The following is a 24,234-nucleotide window of genomic DNA, read 5'->3' as shown; positions in this document are numbered from 1 at the left end:
ACTCAACAGCATATTTTCATTAGACTCTTGTCTGTCTGGTAAATGCCCACATCTGTTAACCTCTAACTTTCTAGGCTTTCTGTTAAAAGTTTTAGTCTCATAGCTCAAGCTGAGAAAACTGATGACTCCACATATCGTCCGGATTATTTTCTCAGGCTGCAGTTGAAACTCAGCTTTAAATTGTTGTACAGATCCAGATACAGTCTGTGATGTGTTCACTGCATACTAAAGACAATATGTACAGCACTATCATATCATAACTACTAACTAAAAGCCTCAGACAGTTAAACAAAACACACACACAAAGTCGTATCCACTTATTTGCCGATAACAGCACAGTGCACAGCAAATGAAATAAAAAGAAATTAAGATAAAAACGACACTGTTGATTTGAATTGAAACACACATGAACGAACACCCCGTCGGTTGCGTGCTTCCTCTTGTTTAAACGTCAGTTGACTTGGCAGAGATTATTTACGGCGGTCACCGACAGGCACGTTACATGAAGCCCCAGACGTTTCTGCGCAGAAAGGAGTTTCGTTTCCGTGGTTTCCCTTGCCTTTTGTCACTGAATGCTACCAGGAAATACATGCTTCATTAATGAAAGAGACTCTCACAAACATACACTCAACTGGACTACGTTATAAACTGACAGTTTATATTTCGGTTAACATGTCGGCAACTATTTGTGCCTTCATCCTGACGTCTTCAGCGCTATGTGGATCCAGAGGTAATACCGCTTTGCTTACTAGCCTGTTTGTTGTGTATCGCTGAACGGAGAGTGTACAGTGTCTCTGCGGATTATTCTACCTGGAGTTGAACAGCAACTCCCTTACCCATTAAAGGACGACCCTGGCCAAGTACTAAGAACACAACGGAGCTGATAGTTAAACGTATTTGGCTGTAGTTTATTAAAGGATATTTTGTCACTATGACTTTGACATGACACATTTAGACTGAATTTACATTTCCTGACTCACATTGCTTTTGTTGCTGAATGGAAGTAGAACAGGATGGTCAGCTGTTAAAAGATGCAACATTCAGATAATCTGTTTTTTATCAAGTTACTCACAAAAATTCCCGGTAGAGTTACTTCTGTATGTGAAAAGACTGAACTTTGACACCAGGGCGATGATCATATGAAGGACAACAGTACGTGTAGTTACCGTGGGTTTGTTCAAGTACAGTAACTAAGATCGTGACATTACTTTTTTTTCGTCACAAAATGTCCACTTACCGAGCACTTTATTAGGAACACCATACAAATACTGGGTATGGATGGAACAGCCTCTTACCCTAACAACTGTGTGCCTCAGCTGAAATCCAGATTCATCAGACCAGGCTATGTCTCTCCAGTCTTCAATTGTCAAGTTTTGGTGAGCCTGTGCCCACTGCAGCCTCCAATTCTGTTCTTGGGTGACAGGACTGGAACCAGACATGGTCTTCTGCTGTTGTAGACCATCTGCCCAAGTTTGGACGTGTTGTTCATTCTGAGATGCTTTTCTGCTCACCACAGTTGTAAAGAGTGGTTATCTGAGTTACTGTAGCCTTTCTGTCAGCTCCAACCAGTCTGGCCATTCTTCTCTGACCTCGCTCATCAACAAGGCTTTCTATCGGCAGAACTGCCAGTCACTGGATGATTTTTGTTTTTGACACTATTCTGAGTAAAAACTCTAGAGACTTGTCCCAGGAGATCAAACCAGACTCAAACCAGCCTGTCTGCCACCAACAATCATGTCACTGTCAAAGTCTCTGAGAACACATTTTTTCCCCATTCTGATGTATGATGTGAACATTAACTGAAGACCCTGACGTGTATCTGCAGGATTTTATCATTGCACTGCTGATACATGATTGACTGATTGGATAATTGCAGGTGCACAAGGGTTTGTAATGTGTACGGTGAGTGTATAAAGGCAGTTTTTGCGTTACTGTCCTTTCCATTCCTGAGTGTACCTATGATAATACTAACTTTATGTCACATTATGTTTGGATATAAACTGTGCAGTGGTATCAGGAGTCCTCAGCAGACCGACAAATGTCAGCTTAACCTCCTACAACATGAATCTGGTGCTGAAGTGGAATGCACCTGAAGGGGCAGCCAGCAGCGTGGTCTACACAACTGAGTACAAGTGAGTCAACACTAATCTCAGTACCAATAAGCCCTCTCTGGTTTTGCTGTACAGCCATCAAAGCCTGTTGGTGTTAAAGCTACAGTTGATTTCTAGGGCTGAAACTATGAATTATTTTCAATATTGATTTATAGAATAATTTAGTCTATAAAATGTCAGAATGTTATAAAGAAAACTCCCATGTTTTCATATTTAAATTTCTTGTTGTATTCAACCTACAGTTTAAACTTCAAAGGTATTAAATTTTTTGATCAAATGAGACAAAGCAAACCAAAAGATATCACATACAAAAAGCTGGAAGTGGACAATTTCCGAAAAATGACTAACGACTAGTCATTTATAAAAATTAATTGACTAATTGTTTCAGCCAAGAATTATCCGGGGTTGATCAGCATGTATTAAAAGTTTAAATCAAATATTTATTTTCTGTGGGTAAACACTGTCATATTGTTTTGCTGAGTGTGGCTAACACTAGCAGTGCTAGCACCAGCAGCCTTCTCTTCTTACAGGTTAACATCCACATGCCTGTGCTGAATGTGGTTACGGATCGCTCCGGCCAAGTGGTTATATGCCAAGTTATTTTGACACAGTCTAGAAACAACCTTATTTTCATTTTTCAGATCAAAGTACTGCCAAACTGCACTGGTTATATGAGATGTTTTCTGTCCCACTTTCCAGCTTGCTTGTTTACAACAGCCGGGAACTAGCATGGGGAGAGGGGGCCTGCTGTCTGCCAGGGCCGTAGCCCCAGCTATTGGCAGTTGACTGCATAACATATTATACAGAACAGTTAACCGGCGTTGCACATTAATAAGGTATTAATAATTTATTTAAACAGCTAGCATTTCTGGTGATTAGGGGTAGCAACGTTTAGTAATTTAATCAACTGATCGCGCACATCCCTAGTATGGAGCAGCACATCTAGAAACAAAATTAAGTTTTAGGTTGTCTAATATCAACCGGATATTCCACTCATCTGACAAAAGTGCAGTAGCTACAGGTCAGTTAAATTCTGTTTGGCATATGAATAGACTATGTCTGCTCCATCATTCATGCTGTTCCATTCCTCTGATGGGCTGTAATCACATTACTTACAAGCACAGCAGAATTTGCATCTGACATGCCGATTTACTGCTACATGATCTGGATGTCAGCAAATTCCTGTAACATTTATCATAATGATTGGAAAAAGTGGTTGTATTTGAAGAGTAGTTGACGTGTTGTGAGAGGTTGCTAAATAGGAAATAATTTGTGAATTTGAGTTGAAGAGCCAAATTTTATCAAGACCATAAATTAACATGTATAATATTTAATTGACAGACTTGCAAGGCAAAAACACTCTAGGTGGAGAGTCCCACTCCACTCAATCCAGAAAGTGTGACCAGTGAGACTCCTCTTATCAACAACTTGAGTGGTGTTGTACAAAAATACCTTGTCTCCTGGGAAAGAGGGATGATACACCCAGTATACTATGACTGAGTCACATTTACACATTGAGCAAACACATTGTTATATCCTGACACACAAATTACACTGTTGACATAATTGTAATAAGAACAATGGGGTCAGTTTTCTTCATTTACTTGTCCACCATTTAGTGCTAAATTATGACTTGTGCAATGCAAACTGAGGTAACAGAAGTGAGTCAGTGATATATTTATCAATTTTAACTTAAAGCAGTTAGTGTAATTTGACAAATCTTTGAATCCTGTCAAATATGATTTCCATGTGTGTGAGTTATAAGAATTATTTTATGTTTACACTGTGTTCTTGCATTTTCAAAATTTACAGTGATTGGACTAATTATGCTGACATAATCAGTTAAAAGGTTCAAGCTGCACTAATCAATATTTCTGTATAAACAATAGATTAAATGACTGTAATGTGAAAGGTGTCACTAGTAGTATTGAACCCACATGAACCCTGCGATGAACCCATAGACGAACCAATGAACAAGTACTATCTGACTCTCAGTGCTACTGAGTTTTTAATCAGAGATCAAATTTGGATTTCTGAGGACGGGGTGCCCTTGTCCTGCGAAATTGGGTGGTTGGGTGTGGGTAGGGTGGTTTCCACAGACTATGCTGTCCACAGTTTTCATAGGGACTTTTTCTTTGACGTTGTGTTCTGCGGATTTGGATTATCTGGAGTAACAATAACACTGTGTCTGGAAAGAGATGTTACTGTTTAATATTGTAAATGTTTGTTTAATGCTGCACCCCAAACTAAATTCAATTAATCTCCACTGTGTGGGGGAAACTTCAGTTAAATGAAATTGAATGTAATTAAATGGCCCGGTACCACTGGGGAAAAGAACATTTTAGTTTTGATTAGATTTTTATTTATTCGTTCATTTTATGTGATTTGGGTGAAGCACAGAGGCAACTACAGTATCTACACTAACTTATAGACTGAGTAACATAAGTAGTGTTTTCATTATTAGGCCTTTTATCTGTTGAATTATTTCTTATTTACTTAAGTGATTAGATAGGTTCCATACTTACAGTAATGCCACTACTGCAAATGTTATTGCCTTTCAGCAGCAAAACTGAAAACTCCCTGTAATAATTACTGTGAATTATAGTAGAATTAATGAAATGTGTGAACAAGATTTGGACTTTTGCTGAAAATAAAAATTTAGCCACAGTTTTGATGGAATTGGGCTTGCACAGAAAATAACCGCTTTGTTTCCAGTGATTTCACCGTAGAAACGGTGAATCTGTGCAACAGGTCACCTGTTTAAAAGCATTTAGGTTAATAAGGCTACAGTAAGATCACAATACCTCCTCAGACGATTTAAATTATTAATGAAGTTACTTACAGCCGCAGTGCCAAGTGCCACCTCTCTCAATTTGTAGACGCACATACAGTATATATCGTGCTGCTGTGTGATGGCCACAGACATTTAATAAAGTCAAATAAAAGAAACCTGCATTCTACATTTGTTCAGTCAGTGTGTGACAGTGTCTGAAAGCGGATGTTTTAAGGCAAAAGTTTGAGAGTTGACAACGCTTTCATACTGAAGGAGACAGAGCTGAGCTCTGACAGGGTAAGATTTGGATTTCAGGAGGTAGAGCTCAGGGTCTGGTTGGATCCGGCCCCACTTAACCCCTACTTATAAGTCTATTTTGTATCAGTGTTTTGGTTTTCTGGCCCACACTTTCAGCTCAACTTAACCTTGTTTCCAGCCACCGCAGGAGGCTCTTTTAAGTTTAAAAGCTTGGTAAAATGACTGTATGCCACCTGCCCAACACCAAATGAAGACAAAGAAGAGCAGCAACCCGCTAAAACATCTATAAGATAAAGAGATTTTTCTGGTTGGTTGAGACACAACCAGAGCTAAAAAGAGAGGTGGACAGACACACCAGCCTCTCATCAACATCATTTCCAGTAGCAGTAGGTAGATAATGTCATGGAAGAAGCTGTAAAAAGCCACAGTCCACTACCTGTTCAGCAGCAAAAAGCAGACAGACACAGTCATAGACCAGATGGTGAACATAGTGGAGCATTTAGAAGCTAAAGAGGCAGATGCAGTATTTCCCTCAGGAGTTGGTGGAAACTGCGGAAAAGCTGAGGAAAAGGGAGAATGAATAGACTTAATTAGACTTAAATTCATCAGGAGAAAACAAACACAACTCCAAATAAACCAAAGTTGCTATGTGACTGCTGGATATTTATATAGAATTTTTTTTTCTAACACATCAGCCATATCAAATTAATAAGGTGATAACATGTTAAATATATGCAATTTTCAGCTTGTTGGTGAGTCTGAACACAAACAGGACTCCAAACGAATGCTAATGGTGCTCTGCGTCTGCTGGATGTTTAAATATTGTCAACTGTTTAGTAGCATGGTAGACATTACCACAATTAAGGTGATAATATACGTGATGGGGTAAAGTGGTAATAATGTGTTTTTAGCCCAGTCAATGCAGCTTTAAAAAATACAAAAAAAACATTTAGGCAGAAATTATGATGTAAAGATTAGCTGTTTGACAGCAGCAATGTCTTCAAAGTTACCCTGCCACACTTGCTGCCTTTTGTCTCAAAAGTAGTCTTTGAAACACACAGAAACGCACTCCCAAATAGACACACACACACTCTCTTGCTCTCTCTGGCTGTCAAGGCCCCGAGTCGAATATCAATGGTTTTTTGAAGGTATGCTTTTTGTATGTTGTCAGCATAATGACACTTGTAACTGAAATCACCACTGTCAAATTTGTAATACCAGTACAATGTTTATCCACAGAACTTCAGTCACAACCTACATAGTGGGCTGTGTGAACATCTCCACACTTGAATGTGACTTCACTCGCCTCAACATCTCCATCCGTCCATCCATTGTTGAGTATGGAAAGTATACCAGCAGAGTGCGTGCACTATCGGGGTCAGAGAGTTCCGCCTGGGTGGAAAGTAACCACATTACCTTGGACAAAGATAGTGAGTAGAAACTCGGTGTTTCTTGGCTTTTCACTTGAAAGCTTTGTACATATGTTCATTTATTATAAAAAAAAAAGTGCGCAGTGACATTTACTGTATCTGGAGATACAAGTGATCTGCTCTCAAAAACGTATCTTGTAAAAAAATATTTTAAGATGGATTTTTAGTATTATGTAGCCTGCTGACTATTCATCAGTCACCGAAATTCTTGATTCTAAATTGACATGAGTTTTGATTCAGTTATAGATTAGATAATTGATAGGTTTAACAAAAAATTTACATTTGTATATCAACAGTGGGTCAAATGACTGTGTAATTTAAAAGGTGCTTATAGTGACAACCCCACAGAAAACTGCAACCCAACTCTGCAGTTATCGTCTCCCCTCCCCACTAGCTGTTTTCAGCAAACAAGCTTTAAAAATGCACTTTAATTCAATTAAAATCAATTCAATTTTATTTATATAGCGCCAAATCATAACAGCGGTAATTTCAGGGCACTTTTCATGTACAGCAGGTCTAGACCATACTCTTTACAGAGACCCAACATTCCCCCATGAGCAAGCACTTGGCGACAGCGGCAAGGAAAAACTCCCTTTTTAACAGAACCCGGCTCATGGTGGGTGGCCGTCTGGCCCAGGTTGAGTTGGGTTAGGGGGGGCTAGCACAGTAGATGTATAACATAAAGATGTATTACAATAATGAGACTAATAATAAAACTAATAATTATAATGAGGTAGGTGGTTTGCAGTCACAGATCCAGACTCTCTAGGACCAGGGGCAGAAATACCTGCAGAAAGCAACAGGAAGAGAGAGGAGAGAGACGAAAAAGCACAAAACTACGGGAGAGAGAAGAAGTCGAGTTAGTGGCGACTATTGATGCCATATGAATGTGTGCAGATGGAGAAGGAGAGGAGCTTGGTGCATCATGGGAAGCCCCATTGCAGTCTACGCCTATAGCGGCATAACAAGGGGATGGTTCAAGACAAACCTAAACCAGCCTTAACTGTAAACTTTATGGAAAAGGAAGGTTTTAAGCCAACTCTTAAATGTGGAGAGGCTGTCTGCTTCCTGGACCAAAACTAGGGGATGGTTCTAAGGTAGAGGAGCCTGATAACTGAAGGCTCAGCCTCCTGTTCTACCTTTGGAGGCTCTAAATGTTTGTTTAGTACATCCTGAAAATAAGGAATTACAATAATCCAGCCTAGAGGTAAGAAAAGCATGGACTAGTTTTTCCACGTCTTTTTGAGAAAGGATGTGCCTGATTTTTGCAATGTTACGTAGATGAAAAAAGGCAGGTCTTGAAGTTTGTTTTAGGTGAGAGTTATAGGACATATCCTGATCAAAGAGAACTCTGAGATTCCTAACGGTGATACTGGAGACCAGGGCAAAGCCATCCAGAGTAACTTTATCATTAGATAAGATGTTTCTGAGGTGTTGGGGGCCAAGCACAATAACTTCAGTTTTGTCTGAGTTTAACAGCAGAAAGTTGCTGGTCATCCAGGTCTTTATGTCCTTAAGGCAAGCTTGGAGTTTAGCTAACTGATTGGTTTCACCAGGCTTTATTGACAAATACAACTGGGTATCTTCAGCATAGCAATAGAGGTTTATGGAGTGTTTCCTAATAATATTGCCTAAAGGAAGCATATATAAGGTGAATAGAACTGGTTCAAGCGCAGAACCTTTTGGAACTCCATGACTAACTTTTGAGTATATGGAGGATTTATCGATAACATGCACAAACTGAAATCGATCCTATAAATAGGACCTAACCCAGCCTAGAGCAGTTCCTTTAATGCCAAATAAATGTTCCAGTCTGTAATAGGACATAACGGTCAGTGGTATCAAATTCAGCACTAAGGTCTAACAAGAAAAGTACAGAGACAAGTCCTTTGTCCGATGCAGTAAGAAGGTCATTTGTAACTTTCACAAGTGCTGTCCTTGTGCTATGATGCACTCTAAATCCTGACTGAAAATCCTCAAATAAACTATTATGATGTAAAAAGTCACACAACTGGTTGGCGACAGCTTTCTCAAGGATCTTAGAGAGGAAGGGAAGGTTAGATATGGGTCTCTAGTTAGCTAAAACATATGGATCAAGTGTAGGCTTTTTAAGAAGAGATTCAATTACAGCCGTTTTAAAGGACTGTGGTAAATAGCCTGTTAATAAAGATATATTGATTATATCTAGTAAAGAGGTGCTAACTAAGGGTAAAACTTCTTTAAGCAGCCTAATGGGGATGGGGTCTAAGAGACAGGTTGATGGTTTAGATGAAGACATTATTGAAGTTAGTTAGTAAAGGTTGATGGGAGAGAAACTTTCTAAGTATACATCAGGTTGCACAGCTGTTTCTAAGGTTCCTGTGTTTGAAGATCGGTCGGTGCAGGTAGAGGGCAGGAGGTGGTGAATTTTGTCTGTAATAGTTAGAATTGTATCCTTAAAGAAGCTCATGAAATCACCACTACTGAGAGCTATGGGAATACATGGAAAAATTGAGCTATGACTCTCTGTTAGCCTGGCTACAGTGCTGAAAAAGATACCCAGGGTTGTATTTATTTTCCTCTACTAGAGATGAGTAATAGGCTGCCCTGGCATTACAGAGGACCTTCCTATATGTTTTAAGACTATCCTGCCAGGCTAAGTTGGATTCTTCCATTTTAGTAGAATGCCATATTCTTTCAAGTTTTTGCATAGTTTGCTTTAATATTGGGTTTGGGAGTTAAACCATGGAGCTAACCTCCTTTGTTTTATTATCTTCTTTTTTAGAGGGGCAATAGAGTCCAGTATCATTCTCATTAAGACTCCAGCACTATCAACAAGATGGTTAATTTGGGAGGGAATAAAGTTAGCATATGAGTTCTCCGGTATATTGTAACATGACGGTAAATTAAGTGTTGATGGAATCAGTTCCTTAAATTTAGCTACAGCACTATAAGATAAACATCTAGAAAAGACATTTCTGTTATGTAGTCCATTAAAAGGAATTCAAAAGTTATTAAATAATGGTCTGATAAAACAGGATTTTGTGGTAAGATTATTAAATAAACTTTATACTACCTGCCAAGTACAAAAATGGCAAACGAACAAAGTCAGAGACTAGCTGGTTAAGAGTGGAGTTTTGCTTGTCAAGTTGCCACAAACACGTCTCCAAATAAATTATTTAGGGTGATAATATGTCAAATGTGTGTATGATGTTTAGCTTGTTGTAAAGTTCTGCCCCTGAAGTAATTTCATTCACATTATCAGAGTAAATATATTGTCAGTATTGTCTACTTTTAATTTCAGAATCTTTTTCCAAGACCAGGTTTGAGCTCAAATGTTTTGCTTGGATTTTTTGTTGTTGTTGTTTGTTTAGAATTTGAATTTGAATCCAGTTTTACCCAGCATACTTTATCGTTAATATCTCAGGAGAACTGCCCGAATGTAACACTTAACCCTTAATTTAACACACTGCTGAACACACACTGTTCATCCTGCTGCCAGCTCTTGGCTGTTCATGCCCGCATGCCATCATTTACACACATTTACTAAAGTACTCACTAAGCTGTGGAATTTGCATCATTGTACTGTAAACACAACTTGAGATCCAAAATATTATACTGCTGATGTGGTTTTATTTATTGCCCGTAACTCTGAAAAATGAACAAACCCAGCATTGACTGTCACCTTCAAACTTTCGGGGAAAATACGTCTTGATTTTGTAGTATGTTTCTTTCATCTTTTTTGTTTGGCCGTTTAAAAAAACAAAAACAACAGAGCAGGTTGCACGTCACACAGTGCCCCTTTCCACCAGCAAGAACCTAGGTGCTAGTTCTGGGCTGGTGCTAGTGCCGGTTTCAGAGTTGCTTCAACTTGCGAACCCTCTAAGAACTGGTTTGCTTTTCTATGGGTTAGAGAGCCATCGTAGAGCCACGTCATTATGTCACTGTATACGTATGTATATTACTCGGCTCTTCCAGCAATGCTAGTACCAAGCACAACAACAGTGGCGGACTACATCGTCTCTTTACAAGTGTTGCTCCTGGCTTTGCGAGCCTACAGTGGTATTCAAACATTTTGATGTTGATTTTGAACATTTCCAAATTTTTAAAAATGGTTTTTGGTTAGTCTTATTGGTTACGATAATCCCACCCCCAACCCCTGATGTAAGTGTTTCCTGGTTCTAGACCGACAAAGTGTTGGTGCAGCCCTCAAACCAGTTTTCCTGGCCGAGAGCTGGTTCTTCGGCTGTCGAAATGCAAAGAACTGGCTCAAGATTAGGCATCAACAGAAGAATATTTGTTCCAAGGGATGACTAAACAATGACTAAAAACTGTTAAATATGACTATATCTATGCTAAATCAAATCAAACACCTTTTTTTATATACTAACGACATCTGGAAGTGCTTTTTTTTCTCCATTGTTTTATTTCACTCTATTTGCTTTTGCCAGAGGACCTTAGCTTTATAAGCTCTGGAAAAATGGCTAACTCTTCACATTTTGTGCCAATAAACAAGCTGTTACATTTCCCAATCTTTTTTCTTTCTTCCTCAGCCATCATTGGTTCACCCAATGTGTCTCTCTTCTCCAATGGGGCTACTATTGAAGTCAGCATTGAAGATCCAGTGTTAGCGATCTCAGCACTCAGAAATGTATACATCTTTGCCACTTACAACATAACCTACTGGAAGGACAGCCAGAAGGAAAAGGTGGATACATTGGTTTCTATTTCAGAGTATCTCATACAGTTATGGATCCTGTGTGGGATACTGGGAAGAGCTAAACATTATTAACCATTATATTTTGGGATCTGATTCCTCACTTCGCCACCATGACAAAAATATGTGTACTCATTGAGCTGTGAGGTGCTTTGGAATGGCATAAAAAATGTTATGTCATGAGATGTCAATAGAAAACACAAAGTCACTAAGTTAATATTTCCCACCAAAACCCAGGTAGATGGCAACAGATTTTAAAGGACCTAAAATATATCTGTATATATTAGCCAACGATGGGTTACAAAGCGCTACAAATAGATAAAACTTAACATATAAAAAAAAAGATACTCATTGGGTGAGACTATAAGGACTGCAGTCCTTTCACTGGGGTAGGCATAGGCTGATGTTTAGCAGTTAATGTTTATGTGCTGTTATTAGTGCAGTGAATAAAGATATTCAGTGTATTTTTTCACCTTTTTGCAACCATTCTTGTGTTGTTAATTTGTGAAAAATCCCAGCTGGCACCAGACGTCAATGTAACATCAGAAAGACGTTGGACTGTAATGACTCGAACGTCAGACAGACGTTGAATTTTAGTTGGAAATGAAAATTGGGTTGATGTCAAAACCCATTGTTAGCTATGAGACATTGTGATGTTCCGTTTTGATCACCATACCTCACGACTCAAATGTCGGCATTCTTTGTCAAGAAGTTGTTTGAGACGTTTGGATGACGATCGATTTTAGTTACTTAACAACAACTTAAAACCAAAGAAATATCAATATCAGCTGTCATCAGTATTCTAAGTCAAATTGACATTGTATTTTCTATACATCTGGCATGTATAGAAAAAAGCACTGTATGAATGTGTGTTTGTGAATGCGTGAATGTGGCAGTAGTGTAAAGTGCTTTGAGTGGTCGATAAAACTAGAAAAGTGCTTTATAAGTGCAGTCCATTTATCATTAGACATTTTCCTGACATTGAATTTCGTCAACTGACATCACAATCCACATTCAACCAAATATCAACGTCTAACAACATTGGTAGCCAGCTGCATGTTAGACATGTTGACATATTGACATCTGCTCAAAAGAGCCAATACAGAACATGAAGTTAAAAATGCCATAATGTACTGTCACAATATTGTTTTAGTTAATATTTACCCTGCATGTCACCGTGATGTGATTTAATATTGTTAATGTGTATTTTTAGCCTGTGTGCTTTACAGAAGCAATCATCACTGATTCTAGAAGCCCATCAGACGCTTAACATTTGTTTTGTTCTGGAAGACAAGATTATGCCATGATTATCTTTGGCTTATTATATTTCTCTCTCTTCTCATCTCACTGTCTGTAGTGAGCTGCAGCTACTTCAGGCCATTGTGGGTGGACTAGACCACAAACCTGACCACTTCTCTGTTGCTTCCTACAGGCGAGTCACATTAGCAATATACAGCAAAATCGGGTGTTTCTGAATGACCTGGAACCATGGACCAAGTACTGTGTCCAAGTCAAAATAAACACAGAGAGAAACCCAAGGCCTAGCTTGCTCAGCAGAATTATCTGTGAGAGTACCACCAAAGGTAAGTGTCTTTTGCGAGCAAGAAAAGGAGGATTTTTATTTATTTATTTTTTGTTAAAATACAGGGGTTGACCTGCTGTAAATTCTTGAGTCCATCTACAACTTTTACCACTGCCTGAAAGGCTTTGATTTGCAAGTCATGGTAACTAGCAGGGGGCACTCACAAATCATTCCTATATTCTTGTAGTTACAAAAAAAAAACAAAAACAGATTTTTTGCCATTCTAGTGACAGTGCTGTAGGGATGGCAATGTCAGTTTGTTGGTCAATTTGTCCACCACTTTGGTCCTACATGAAATCTACCAATCATTCTACTCAAGGGATTGGCAGAAAAGTTCGTACAGACGTTCATGGTTCCCAGAGAAGCAAGACTTTGGTGCTCCCCTGACTTTTTGGTTCATTTTGAAACGTCTTAACAACCATTGGATGGATTGTGATGAAATTTGGTTAATACATTCATTTCTTCCTCAGGATGAACTGTAATAGCTTTGCTGATACTTTGGTTTATGACCAAATACCTGCAGAACTAATGACATCACCATCAGCCTCACATTGTGTTTAGTGCTAATTAACAAATGTTACCATGATACACACTGACCACAGACACTGATCTAAGATGGTAACCATGATGAGGTCACCATCTTGTGAAATTTATGTACTATATAGTGGCCTCCCACAATGGAACAACTGAAGCGTCATTGGCATGTATACTGCTTACTAACAGTGCCTCAATCCATTGTGTCACATTTGACACAACAAATTACATTACATTCATGCAACACTACAACTGTCAGTGAAGACAAAATGATGATACACAATGTCTGAAATCTCAGTTTACTGCTCACTATAGTGTAAACTACCAAGTGCCTATTATATAGGGAGTGGTGAATTAGTGATTGAGGAAGTGATTTCAGACAGCCTTAGTGTTTTCCCCAAATGGCACCTAATAAGTGCAACATAAATGCAAGATGAGAATAGAAGATTTCCAGAAGATGGTTGATGACCTGCACCTGAGTAAGTGTTGAAGGCAGTTCCCAATCCCACCTGAATCCAAATCTACTTACTAAAAAACCTGTTGCAAATCAAAAGTTGAGTAAATTCAATTTTATTTATATATCTTTTACAGTTTGCCTCAGAAAGCTTTACAATCCTGACAAGATATGATATTTTCCTTAGAATTTTGATTCAGGTAAGGAAAACTCCACAAAACCACAGCTCAGGTGCATTAACTAATTTTCTTTTTGCAGTATGCTCTGTTAGGGGAACATCTGCTGCCACTTTGTTTGTTATTCCTCCAAGCAATACAAAGCTTGCAGTGACCAGCATACAGCAATGAGATCAAGCTCTTCTTTGCTCCTTGCAAAAAAAAAGTGTCTAGCAAATCCTTTAAAAGTGGAGTTTGCTGGAAATTTATTTTTATTGTGTAACAGAAGAGCTGTAAACTTCACAAGACACACCTCTACAATCAAATGCAATCTAATACAACAACCTTGCAATTAATGTTATCTTTGTGAAGGTTATAATGCTTAGGTATTGCCAATTCTGTAATTGTATGGATCTTTTTCAGGCCATAGTTAGAGCTGATGCAGAACTGGATTGCATTGATCTAAGAGGTGTTTCTAATATTTAATCCACACCATCTCTATCAATAAGGGCTAATGTGAAGCATCCCTGCAGAAAGTAATGAGTTTCATAGACTCTGATAGAAAAATGGCAAACGACTACAATTTTGATATTCTCTATATTTGTGGGGCCCTAACCGACATATTTTAAGTTATGCGGTGACAGATTCAAATCATAGTGCTCCAGAGCAAGTAGCAGAAGATTAAAATCGAAAACATTCTGATTACTTCTGCTATTGTTGGTCTGATTTTTTTTTTTGCAGAAGAAGAAGCTCCGTGGGTCGCAGCCATGGTGACATTTGTCTTCATGGCAATGGCAGTGGCTCTGGTGGTGGTCACGGCGTTGTATCGGAAAAGTATATCCCACTTTCTTTGTCCAAAAGATGCACTGCCTGAGCACTTTAAAGAGGTGTGTATTTTTTTTTATGCATCTGCATTTATTTTGAGTACAATGGTCTTTGTAATGACCGATTCACCTTCAAATCCTGTCAAATCTTGTGGCAAGCAACAAAAACATGATATTGTATGTCCTCAAAATTGACATACTGATTTCAACTGTATGCATGTGTGTATTCTTGCAGTAAGGGTCCTGAAGTGTTTCCTTCATTTGGACTCTTTAGCAAAGTATTTTATTAGCTAATTTAAAACAAATCTGAATCAGTTTGCCTCTTTCCTGCCCCCAGTACCTGCTGGCACCCCCCAACTCCACCGTCTACCTGGCCATGCGGAACCCCCCCCCACTCAAGGAGATATTCCACCAGGTTAGTATCATCGCAGAGGACAAGACTGTGGACGAAGGGGGCCCTCTGGAGGTAGCAAAGACTACCAGCAGCAAACAGCCTGATGTTACAGTGGAGGAGAGATAGAAGGATGAAATTATCAGCTGGGATGAGTTTAAAGACATTGAGAAACAGTGAAATATTCTGGCTTGCTTGACTTCAGAATTATAATGCATCAAATTCTGCAGCAGTCCCGTATTATTCATCGAAGCAGGTGTTAATGTGAAATGATTGTATGACCGAGTAGGTACAGGATTGATAGCTCATCCAGGTGATGTTATTTTTGTGCTGTTCAGTCCTAATGTTGCTTGTAGTATTACCACACACTGTACGTAACTGAAGGAGCATGGCGTGCCCCATTGGAGCTGCCTACACTAAATATTTATGCTGCAATGGTGCTACAAGATGCCCGTCCCCCATTCTCTGTATATGATTCGGTATTTTTAAAATATGGACTTAAAAACTGCATAAACTGCCATTCAATTGGCACAATTTTATGAAGCATATGTAGTTTTAATTGCCTCATTGTGGCAAATTAAATTCAGAACTCAGAAGTGATAGTTCAGTGAAGTTAGAACCAAAAGTGTGTTTATGATGGTCTCTTGCAGCAAGGCAAAAATAATGTCCAGCTCAAAGGTTTAGACATGAATGTTGCATTGTTGAACTTAAATAAAGTCATTATTTGAACATGTGCCACGAGTTTGTGTGTCTCTATTGGTTTGGCTTGCTCTGACAAGAAACACTATACAGTATACAACAAAATGGAGTAAACCCCTGATCAATATCACTTAAAGCCTACTAACAAATGGAGAAATCTCAGTCTGTCTGTCTCTGTTTCGATTTTCTTAACAACCACACATCCGATCAATCTGACTGCTAAGGACCCATGATAGTGCGGATGTTCCAGATTGACAAAGATGGTTTCTTTCACTCCTCTTTCAAACCATTGGTCTTCTCTGGTCAAAATGCATACATCACTGTCCTGAAAAGAGTGTCCTTTGTCCTTAAGGTGCAGGTGGACTGCTGAGTCCTGACCTGAGGAACTGCCTCTCCTGTGTTGTGCCATTCACTTATGTAGCAGTTGTTTAGTTTCACAGGTCTGTGCATTCCTTGCTGCATTGGACTGCGTGAACTACCTTGTTCTGCTTGTGCCTGGGTATTTGTCATTAGTTTTTGCCTCAGTGTTACTGGGCTTAAAATGCAGAGGGATGTTATGTTTGTAGAAGATCCTCCTGCTTTTTTCAGATAATCCAGCAATGTAGGGAATGACAAAATAATTTTGTTTATTGCGGTTTTCTCCTCTGTCTATTCTGCCTCTTTCTGTGGTTTTAATGAAGTTGGGATAACCACAAGTTCTAAGTCCCTCCTTGATGTGTTTATGTTTCTTCTCTTTCCCCTCTGACCTTGTGGGAACCTTCGGAACCCAATGGTGTAGAGTCCTGATGACCCCCAGTTTGTGCTCCAGTGGGTGATGAGAGTCAAACAGCAGGTATTGATCTGTGTGTGTGGGTTTCCGGTAAAGTTCAAGTTTGAGGCTTCTGTTGTTCTTGATGTGCACTGCACAATCCAAGAAGGCTAAGCTATTTCCACTGACATCCTAACAAGTGAACTTCAAGTTGCTTTCCAATGAATTGATCTGTTCAGTGAAGGATTCAACTTCATGGGTTTCGATTTTGACCTAGGTGTCATCCACATACCTAAACCAGTGGGTGGGGGCAGCTCCTTGAAAGGAGGTCAGAGCTCTGCTCTCTACTTCTTTCATGTAGAGATTAGCAACTATTGGTGACAACGGTGCGTCCATGGCACAGCCCTGCTTCTGTCTGTAGAAACCTTCAATAAAGGGTTGAGGTTGGTTCTGTTGGGTAAAGTGCTGTCCTGTAGCAGTCATTTTCATAACTTTTAACTGCTTCTGTGGTAGGAATACATGAGAAGAGTGAAGTGACATCATAGCATACCATGGTTTCATCTGAGTCCAGTTTTATTTTTCCAGCCTTATTGGCAAAGTCCTGGGGGTTCTCGATGTGATGTAGAGTGTTTCCGACCAGAGAAGCCAGGATGGTAGCCAGGGGGTTTAGCAATGTTGTAAGTTACCGAGTTAATACTGCTGATGATTGGTCTGGAGTGGGACTCCTTCCTTGTGAATTTTTGGGAGTCCATAAGTGCACAGGGTGGTTTCCTCGGGGTACAGTCTGTGATAAAGGTTCCGGTCTCTTTGGAGCGATGTCAGTGCCTTCCTTCCTTGTTTGTGTTTCTGGTGTCAAAAATATGGAAAATGCAGAAAGCTGAAAAAAGGGTCATTTCAGTTTTTCTCTGAAAATCTGGTTCTTAATTTGTACTGCAGTCTATGGGGCAATTAGATGGTACTCCTGCCACTTTTAGGCTCGTAATTCAAATTCTGTAAGTCACTGTGCTTTAGTAGTCATGTTGTTTGAAAGAGCATAAATTTAACTACATTCTGGCAAGAAATTATGTTAGGAGTGAAATTTGTCGCTGTGAGGACAAGTTAAAAAAGAAATTTTTCAGAGGAGTTTAACACCTTCTCCCACTCTGTGATGTCACCAACTCTAGCCCCTGAACATTCCATCCATTCAGATCTATGGGAAAAATTGCTCATGAAACATTGACTATTTCGGAAAGTATGGAATGTGTGAAAAAACTGAATACATCCAATAATGTTCTAATTGAGTTGAACATTTTAAAATTTGAATAGAGTTTCTATGTTAAAGCATGTAGAAGGAGTTATGAATCCAAATACGGTTGAAAAATAATAAGACGAAGAATAACTTGAAAATTCAATTTCTGAAGAAATTGTGGTGGGATTGCTGGCTTCAGGAAAAGCTGACGCTAAACTTTGTTGCCGGCTGGTTTTTGTATAAAGAAGCAGTAGAAGTAGTATGAAGAGTTGGAAAAAAGGTATTATAAATGTAAACTGTAGTGTAAGCAGTAAAAGAAGTTCAAAAGGGGGTCATTATTGTACAACTGACCTAAATTACCATGAGAAGGACTGAACTGCAGCTAAACTGCCATTCAACTAAAAAGAAGAGAAAGGAAAAAAGAAAAAGGCAAAGCCAAGCTAAATAGCTGGAAAATCTTGTAATGAGTGGAAGCTAAACTCCATTTAAGTCTTAACTTTGCCTTTAAGTGTTTAAAGTTTGCATGAAATTTCTACGAACATGTAAGAAGGGGGAAGAGGCTGAATAACACTGGGTTTGAAAGTTTCTCTCTTAGTCACTTCCATGGTAGTTGAACTGCAGTGTTTCATGTATAGCTGGAGCTAAACTGCAATCATTAATGGATGACTGGTGCTCTTGGCTTTTGTTATGGCAGTAAAAAGTTGCTTGTATGTTTGTGTGAGTGTGCGTCTTTGTGTGTCTATGTATATGTGTCTGTTTACCTGTGTGTCTGTGTGCTTATGTGTGTGAGCAGTCTACTCAACTGATCTAAATCAGGTGTGCTCAGCTACGGTTGATAGTTCCCATAGTGAGGGTAAGTTAGTTACAGCTTGTTCAAACAGGGATTTGGTTGAGAGAAACTGTTCAAACTCTGGCTTATCACTCAAAAACCATAATTTCTATCACTTAAAGTTCTATATCGTGAGAGAGAGGACATTCTGCTGAACGCAGTGATATGAAGTATTTGTTTGTGGTGTCAAAATTGTGGGACATACAGCGATCTCAAAATGCCCCTCTTTTTGTTTTCCTCCTAATTTTCTGGTCTCTGTTAATATTGGAGTCAATGGGGCAGTTGGATAGTACTTCTGTCGTTCAGAAGCTCATGGAACAAAATGTTTAAATCTGTTTGCTTAGCGAGTTATATTGTGTGAAAGAAGAAAAAATTACCTACCGTGTGGCAAAACATGATGTGGGAACAGTGAGATTTGTGGCCCTGAAGATGAGTTAAACAAATTTTTCATAACTTTTTCCCACTGTATGTGATGTCACTCACTCTAGCCTCTGATCATTCTGCCCCATAGACACCAATGTAAAAATCTGGAAAGGTCAGAAAAGTTCATGAAACATGAACTGTGACTGTGTAAAAAGTGTGAAGGGCATCAAAGAGCCGAATTGATGTGAAGGCCTATTTTTCATTAACATTTTAAAGTTTGAATGGAGGTTCTATGTTGAAGTGTTTAGGAGGATTTCCCAATCCAAAAACGGTGGAAGAATAATAATAATGAGAGTAATAATAGTATTATTACTGTGTTTTATATGGTCATATGGCCATTTAGTATCATTAAATTATTCATATTGAACATGTATAGCTAGTTTGCTTGTACGTTTGTTTGAGTATGTGTCTTTGTCCGTCTCTGCATATAAATGTGTTTATTTCTGTGTGCTTATATGTTTGTGCAGTGTAATCAGTTGATCTGAATCAGTTGTCTGTGCCCAGCTGCAGTTGCCTTGATGATTTTAAGTGCTTAGTTTCTACTGAGTGAGACATGGATTCAGCTTAAAGACCTTTCGAACTCAGGTTCACCGGTGAAAAACTGTAACTTGTATGGTCTGAAGTTTCATATTATGTGAGAGAGGGGACTGTGCTGAAGCACTGATACAAAGTATTTCTTTTTGGTGTCAAAAACATGGGAAATGCCAAGATTTTAAAAATACCCCTCTCCCGGTTTTAAACCTGATTATGTGGTCTGGTAATAATCAAGTGGTAACTCAGTGAAGTACAGTTCAACGCCTGGTTCAGTGTTAGGAGTGTGCATTACTGTAAACAGTCTTTGGTTAAGTGTTTGTAGGCTATTTTATGCTACTCCTGTTATTTTCATTCTTGATGATGGACGTCAAAACATCTGTTGGAATGATTCTTTCTTTGTCTTTCAGAGCAATAACATTACTCTGTGCTGGGATTGATCATTGAATGTGCACCCACACCATGCCACTGAACTGAGTATTACTTAGTATTCTATTGCTATTTAATGTAAAACAGTACAGTAGACTTTTTACAACTAAGCTGAGCGAATAATATAATTTCAGATAACTGTGTGGAGAGTGCTCTTTCTTTTGCCTTTTTCTCCATGGCCTACAATATGATACATTTCTCACTATTACAGTGTTTTTTCCATCCAGCCATGGTCTGCATCACTGGGGACAGCTACATCTGACGTGGGGCCCAGAGAGCTGCAGACACCATGGGGAACAACCTTGGTGTTGATGGTATCTCCATCCATTGGTTCGGATGGGCTGGTTTGAGGTGGAAGAGCCTTCTCTCCTTCTTCGACCATTCCCTAAGGGGAAGAGCAGTACCGGATGTCCTCCTCATCCGCTGCAGTGGGAATGACCTGGGGGATGTCTCAAGTTTCAACCTTGTCGCAGCAATAGAGGAGGACCTGCACCATCTCCATCTGCCTTATCCAGATATGAAGATCACCTCCTCTGGCATCATCCAGAGATGCAGGTGGAAGGCTGGTGCCAAGGCTCGCAGGTTTGACGACAGTGTTATGGCTACATACTGTATGTTTAATGTCTAAGTGGCAGCTTTGTACATCATCCTAACATAAGATCTGACACTCCTGAGCTATTTTTGCATGATGGAGTTCATTTCATTATTAGGGGAAATGATACAACATTTTTGCTGATTCCATTAAAGCCCAACTTCAGCAACAGTTCATGTGTGACAGTTTGTTCGCTGTTTAATTTCAGTCTTAATGGATTTTTTTTTAGGCCCGAATATAGACCAAAGTGTCATGCCTTATGTAAAGTTTTTTTTTGTTTTGTTAATGTTGTTTTTATTTATTTATTATTTAACACTTGTGGCCATAACACTGTTCAGTCTTATTCGCTATGCTCTATCTCGTTCCCTACACCCTCTCCTATTCCCTTCCCGGTCTTATTCCCTTAACATCCTAGTCTTGCAACCCCATGGTCTCTTGCCCCCATGTTGGATGTAGCTTTAACAAACTGTAACTACTTTTAAACATTAAAGTTCTTAGTTCATATAGTTCATAGTTCTCAATTACTATAGGTAATATCAGTGTGCTGTTCCAAGAGCATCCCTTATTTAGAGAGAGGTTGTTCCTGGGGTAAATTTACATTTGAATACTCTATCCATGAGGTTATCAGGTTGCCTTTTTGTCACTTTCATAATGGCCTAATTAAACCAAGATTTAACCAATTAATTAAACCAACTGGTTTAATTAATTAAACCAACTGGTTTAATTAATTAAACCAACTGGTTTAATTAACATGAATAAATAAAATTAACATGAATAAACTTCAGAACAGCTTCTTCCATAATGATTTTTTTTCCCGTAATTTTTTCTCTGTACACGACCATGATGGATTTGAAACGAAAATATCAAGTTTTGATTGAAGTGTAGACTTTCAGCTTTAATTCAAGGGGTTCAAAAAAAATATCACAGTAACCGTTTAGGAATTACAGCCATTTTTAGACCTCATTTTAAGAGGCTCAAAAGTAATTGTACAAACCAACATAAATATAAATATCAGGCTTATTTTAATACTTGGATGAAAATCCTCTGCAGTCAATGACTACCTGAAGTCTGGAACCCTTGGACATCATCAAATGCTGAGTTTCCTGCTAGATTAATTACGAGGCATATGGTATATATGTGAATATATGGTCAATTTGTAAAAAACAGGCAAGAGCGTTCTTTAGTCAATGGAAAATGCACTCAGTACTGTTTAATCATGGTAGGTTTTTTAAAAATTCAATGAAACAAAACTATGACTACAAATTGCAAAGGGTAATTAAACACGTTTAAAATACAATAACTGTAGTTATGAATAAAAAGTAATGTAAATGAGCTGCACCACACTGACATTTTGGAAGTCTCTGTCAAATGAAAAACATGCAAGGACATGCAATATCAATTACTTAACCTAACTGCCTTAAATTCTAACAGTCAAATCTTCAGTACAAACTAAAGTGTTTGTATGCCTAATACATACTCTTAAAGTTGTAACAGGAGTACATATCTATTACAGGAGTCACATTGTGTTCCTGGGTGCACTCCTGGTTGGCCAGTTCCAGCTGTTTCCTACTGAAGATCCTTTTGTTGTCAAACAGGGAAATACTTTCATCTGTGAAGGTGATGACTGTGCCAGAACTGTTCCATCACTTAATTACAGTTTAATATTTTCAACATTCTGTTTTTAAAAATGTTACAACTATCACCTATCTAACAGCACAAATGAAGTCAAAGGCAAGAAATTGAACCTTTTAACCCAAAACTAACTCCCCCCTCCAAACTGCCTGGATGAAGTAAAAACACTTACCTATGCTTTTATCATATCCAGACTTAATTACTGCAATGGCATCCTCATTGGCATACCCTCAAAAATTCTCATTAAACTCCAGTATTTCCAAAACTCCTGCCTCACTCTCGTGACAACAACACCCCCATTCTATTTGAACTCCACTGGCTTACCAACCACATCCAGTTCAAGATCTTCCTCATCACCTACAAAGCCCTCCACAACATTGTCCCTTCCTGCCTCTCCACTCTCCTCCACTCTCCTCCACCATCACTCCCTAGCACATAACCACCACTCAGCTGATTCAAACCTCCTTTCCATCCCCCAAAGGACCAAACACAGAATCTGGCGTGAAAGACACAAATTCAGAATAATTCAATAGAAGATACTCAGAATTAAATAATTGCTTTACAAAAAATATTATTGTTGTAAAACAATTTGAAAAAGATAAAGATTTGTTTTTGGATAGTATTTCATGGTAATTCTTAATGAGATATTTATGCGGCTAGATACTGTGCTTGAAAACCAAGATAAAAGCATTTGTTTGTTGAAATTAACTAATCTAAATGGTAATTGGGGCGTACTGGTAATCTGGAGGTTCTGTCAAAATCCAGAATGGCCAGTTTGATTATAAGGACCCAGACTGAGCCAACAGCCTAATCGACCCACAGTTTTTATTAACTGAGTGAGAGGACACTTTGATGTACACCATCTATGAGACATGGATAGAAGATGATAGATAAGAGATGTGTGTAAGTCATGTGTCTATATATGTGCGTTCTTTCATTTTTATTTAATTAATTTTTTGTTAACATAAATTGGTTGTATAAATGTAGAACTGAATTCATGTGTTGAAATAGAGGCATGGCTCAAAGGCCCAAGGTCAAAGGTCCTCAGAAGGTGCCTTGCCACCTGAAAAGGGAGGTAATGCTAAAGCCATATGTTAGTGACGTTTTTCAGGAAAACAACTGCCCTATTTAAGAGTCGGTGACCAAGGCTGACTTTCAGAGTGGTTCATTGGCTTCACACCCTCTCACAAGCAGATCTGCAGATGCTTGTTTTGTTGCTGTACTTCTTTGTAATAAACCTTTATATGCAATCAAGACGGTGTCCGCGGAGTCTCCTTCATCCTCTTCACATCATCAACACCATCTAATAAACTACACTTTAAAGCTAAAAAAAAATTTGAGTTGCTTGTAAAGCACTATCAGCATGGATATATCAAAAGTAATTGGAAAAACCAATACTTTGCAGTCAATGACTATCTGAAGTCTGGAACTTATGGACATCACCAAATGCTGAGTTTCCTCCCTTGAGATGCTTTGCCAGGCCTTTACTGCAGCCACCTTCAGTTGCTGTTTGTTGGTGGGGCTTTCTGCCCTCAGTTTTGTCTTCAGCTAGTGAAAAGCATGCTCAATTGGGTTGAGGTCAGGTGACTGACTTGGCCATTGAAGAATATTCCATTTCTTTGCCTTGCGAAGCTCTTTGGATGCTTTCACAGTATGTTTTGGGTGATTATCCATCTGTACTTTGAAGCACTGTCCTATCAGTTCTGCAGCATTTGGCTGAATCTGAGCAGAAAGTATAGAACTATACACTCCAGAATTCATCCTGCTACTTCTATCAGCAGTCACATCATCAATAAAAACCAGTGACCCATTTCCATTGGCAGCCATACATTCCCATGCCATAACACTGCTTTTGGTGTTGCTGAGCTCGTCAGTGCATTCCTTCTTTTTTATGAATGTACAAATTGATGATTTG

General features: G+C 38.8%; 1 protein-coding gene across 2 annotated transcripts; it reads left to right on the top strand.

The window, feature by feature from the left end:
* The first annotated feature begins 490 nt into the window (after window positions 1-490).
* On the top strand, window positions 491-15,941 carry LOC120801921 (interleukin-10 receptor subunit beta-like). 2 transcript variants are annotated; one of them, XM_040149262.1, is made up of 8 exons: window positions 491-730; window positions 1,826-1,902; window positions 2,009-2,132; window positions 6,382-6,572; window positions 11,105-11,259; window positions 12,701-12,851; window positions 14,735-14,880; window positions 15,155-15,941. In XM_040149262.1, exons 3-8 carry the CDS (start codon window positions 2,062-2,064, stop codon window positions 15,335-15,337), a joined length of 897 nt encoding a protein of 298 aa, XP_040005196.1. In that variant the 5' UTR covers window positions 491-730; window positions 1,826-1,902; window positions 2,009-2,061; the 3' UTR covers window positions 15,338-15,941. The 2 variants fall into 2 exon arrangements, with proteins under 2 accessions (XP_040005196.1, XP_040005195.1); XM_040149261.1 differs by lacking the exon at window positions 1,826-1,902.
* The last annotated feature ends 8,293 nt before the right edge of the window (window positions 15,942-24,234 follow it).

This window comes from Xiphias gladius, chromosome 16, assembly GCF_016859285.1.
Source record: "Xiphias gladius isolate SHS-SW01 ecotype Sanya breed wild chromosome 16, ASM1685928v1, whole genome shotgun sequence".
Taxonomy (NCBI): domain Eukaryota; kingdom Metazoa; phylum Chordata; class Actinopteri; order Istiophoriformes; family Xiphiidae; genus Xiphias; species Xiphias gladius.
This window is presented reverse-complemented; position numbering and strand designations above follow the sequence as displayed.

What these genes read in the sequence shown, in the direction of transcription:
- LOC120801921 (XM_040149261.1), top strand. Translation starts at nt 601, where the DNA reads ATGAAAGAGACTCTCACAAACATACACTCAACTGGACTACGTTATAAA. An exon ending in CATTACCTTGGACAAAGATA is followed by an intron (nt 6,573 to 11,104) that starts GTGAGTAGAAAC and finishes TTTCTTCCTCAG; the next exon opens with CCATCATTGGTTCACCCAAT. An exon ending in TGCCTGAGCACTTTAAAGAG is followed by an intron (nt 14,881 to 15,154) that starts GTGTGTATTTTT and finishes TCCTGCCCCCAG; the next exon opens with TACCTGCTGGCACCCCCCAA.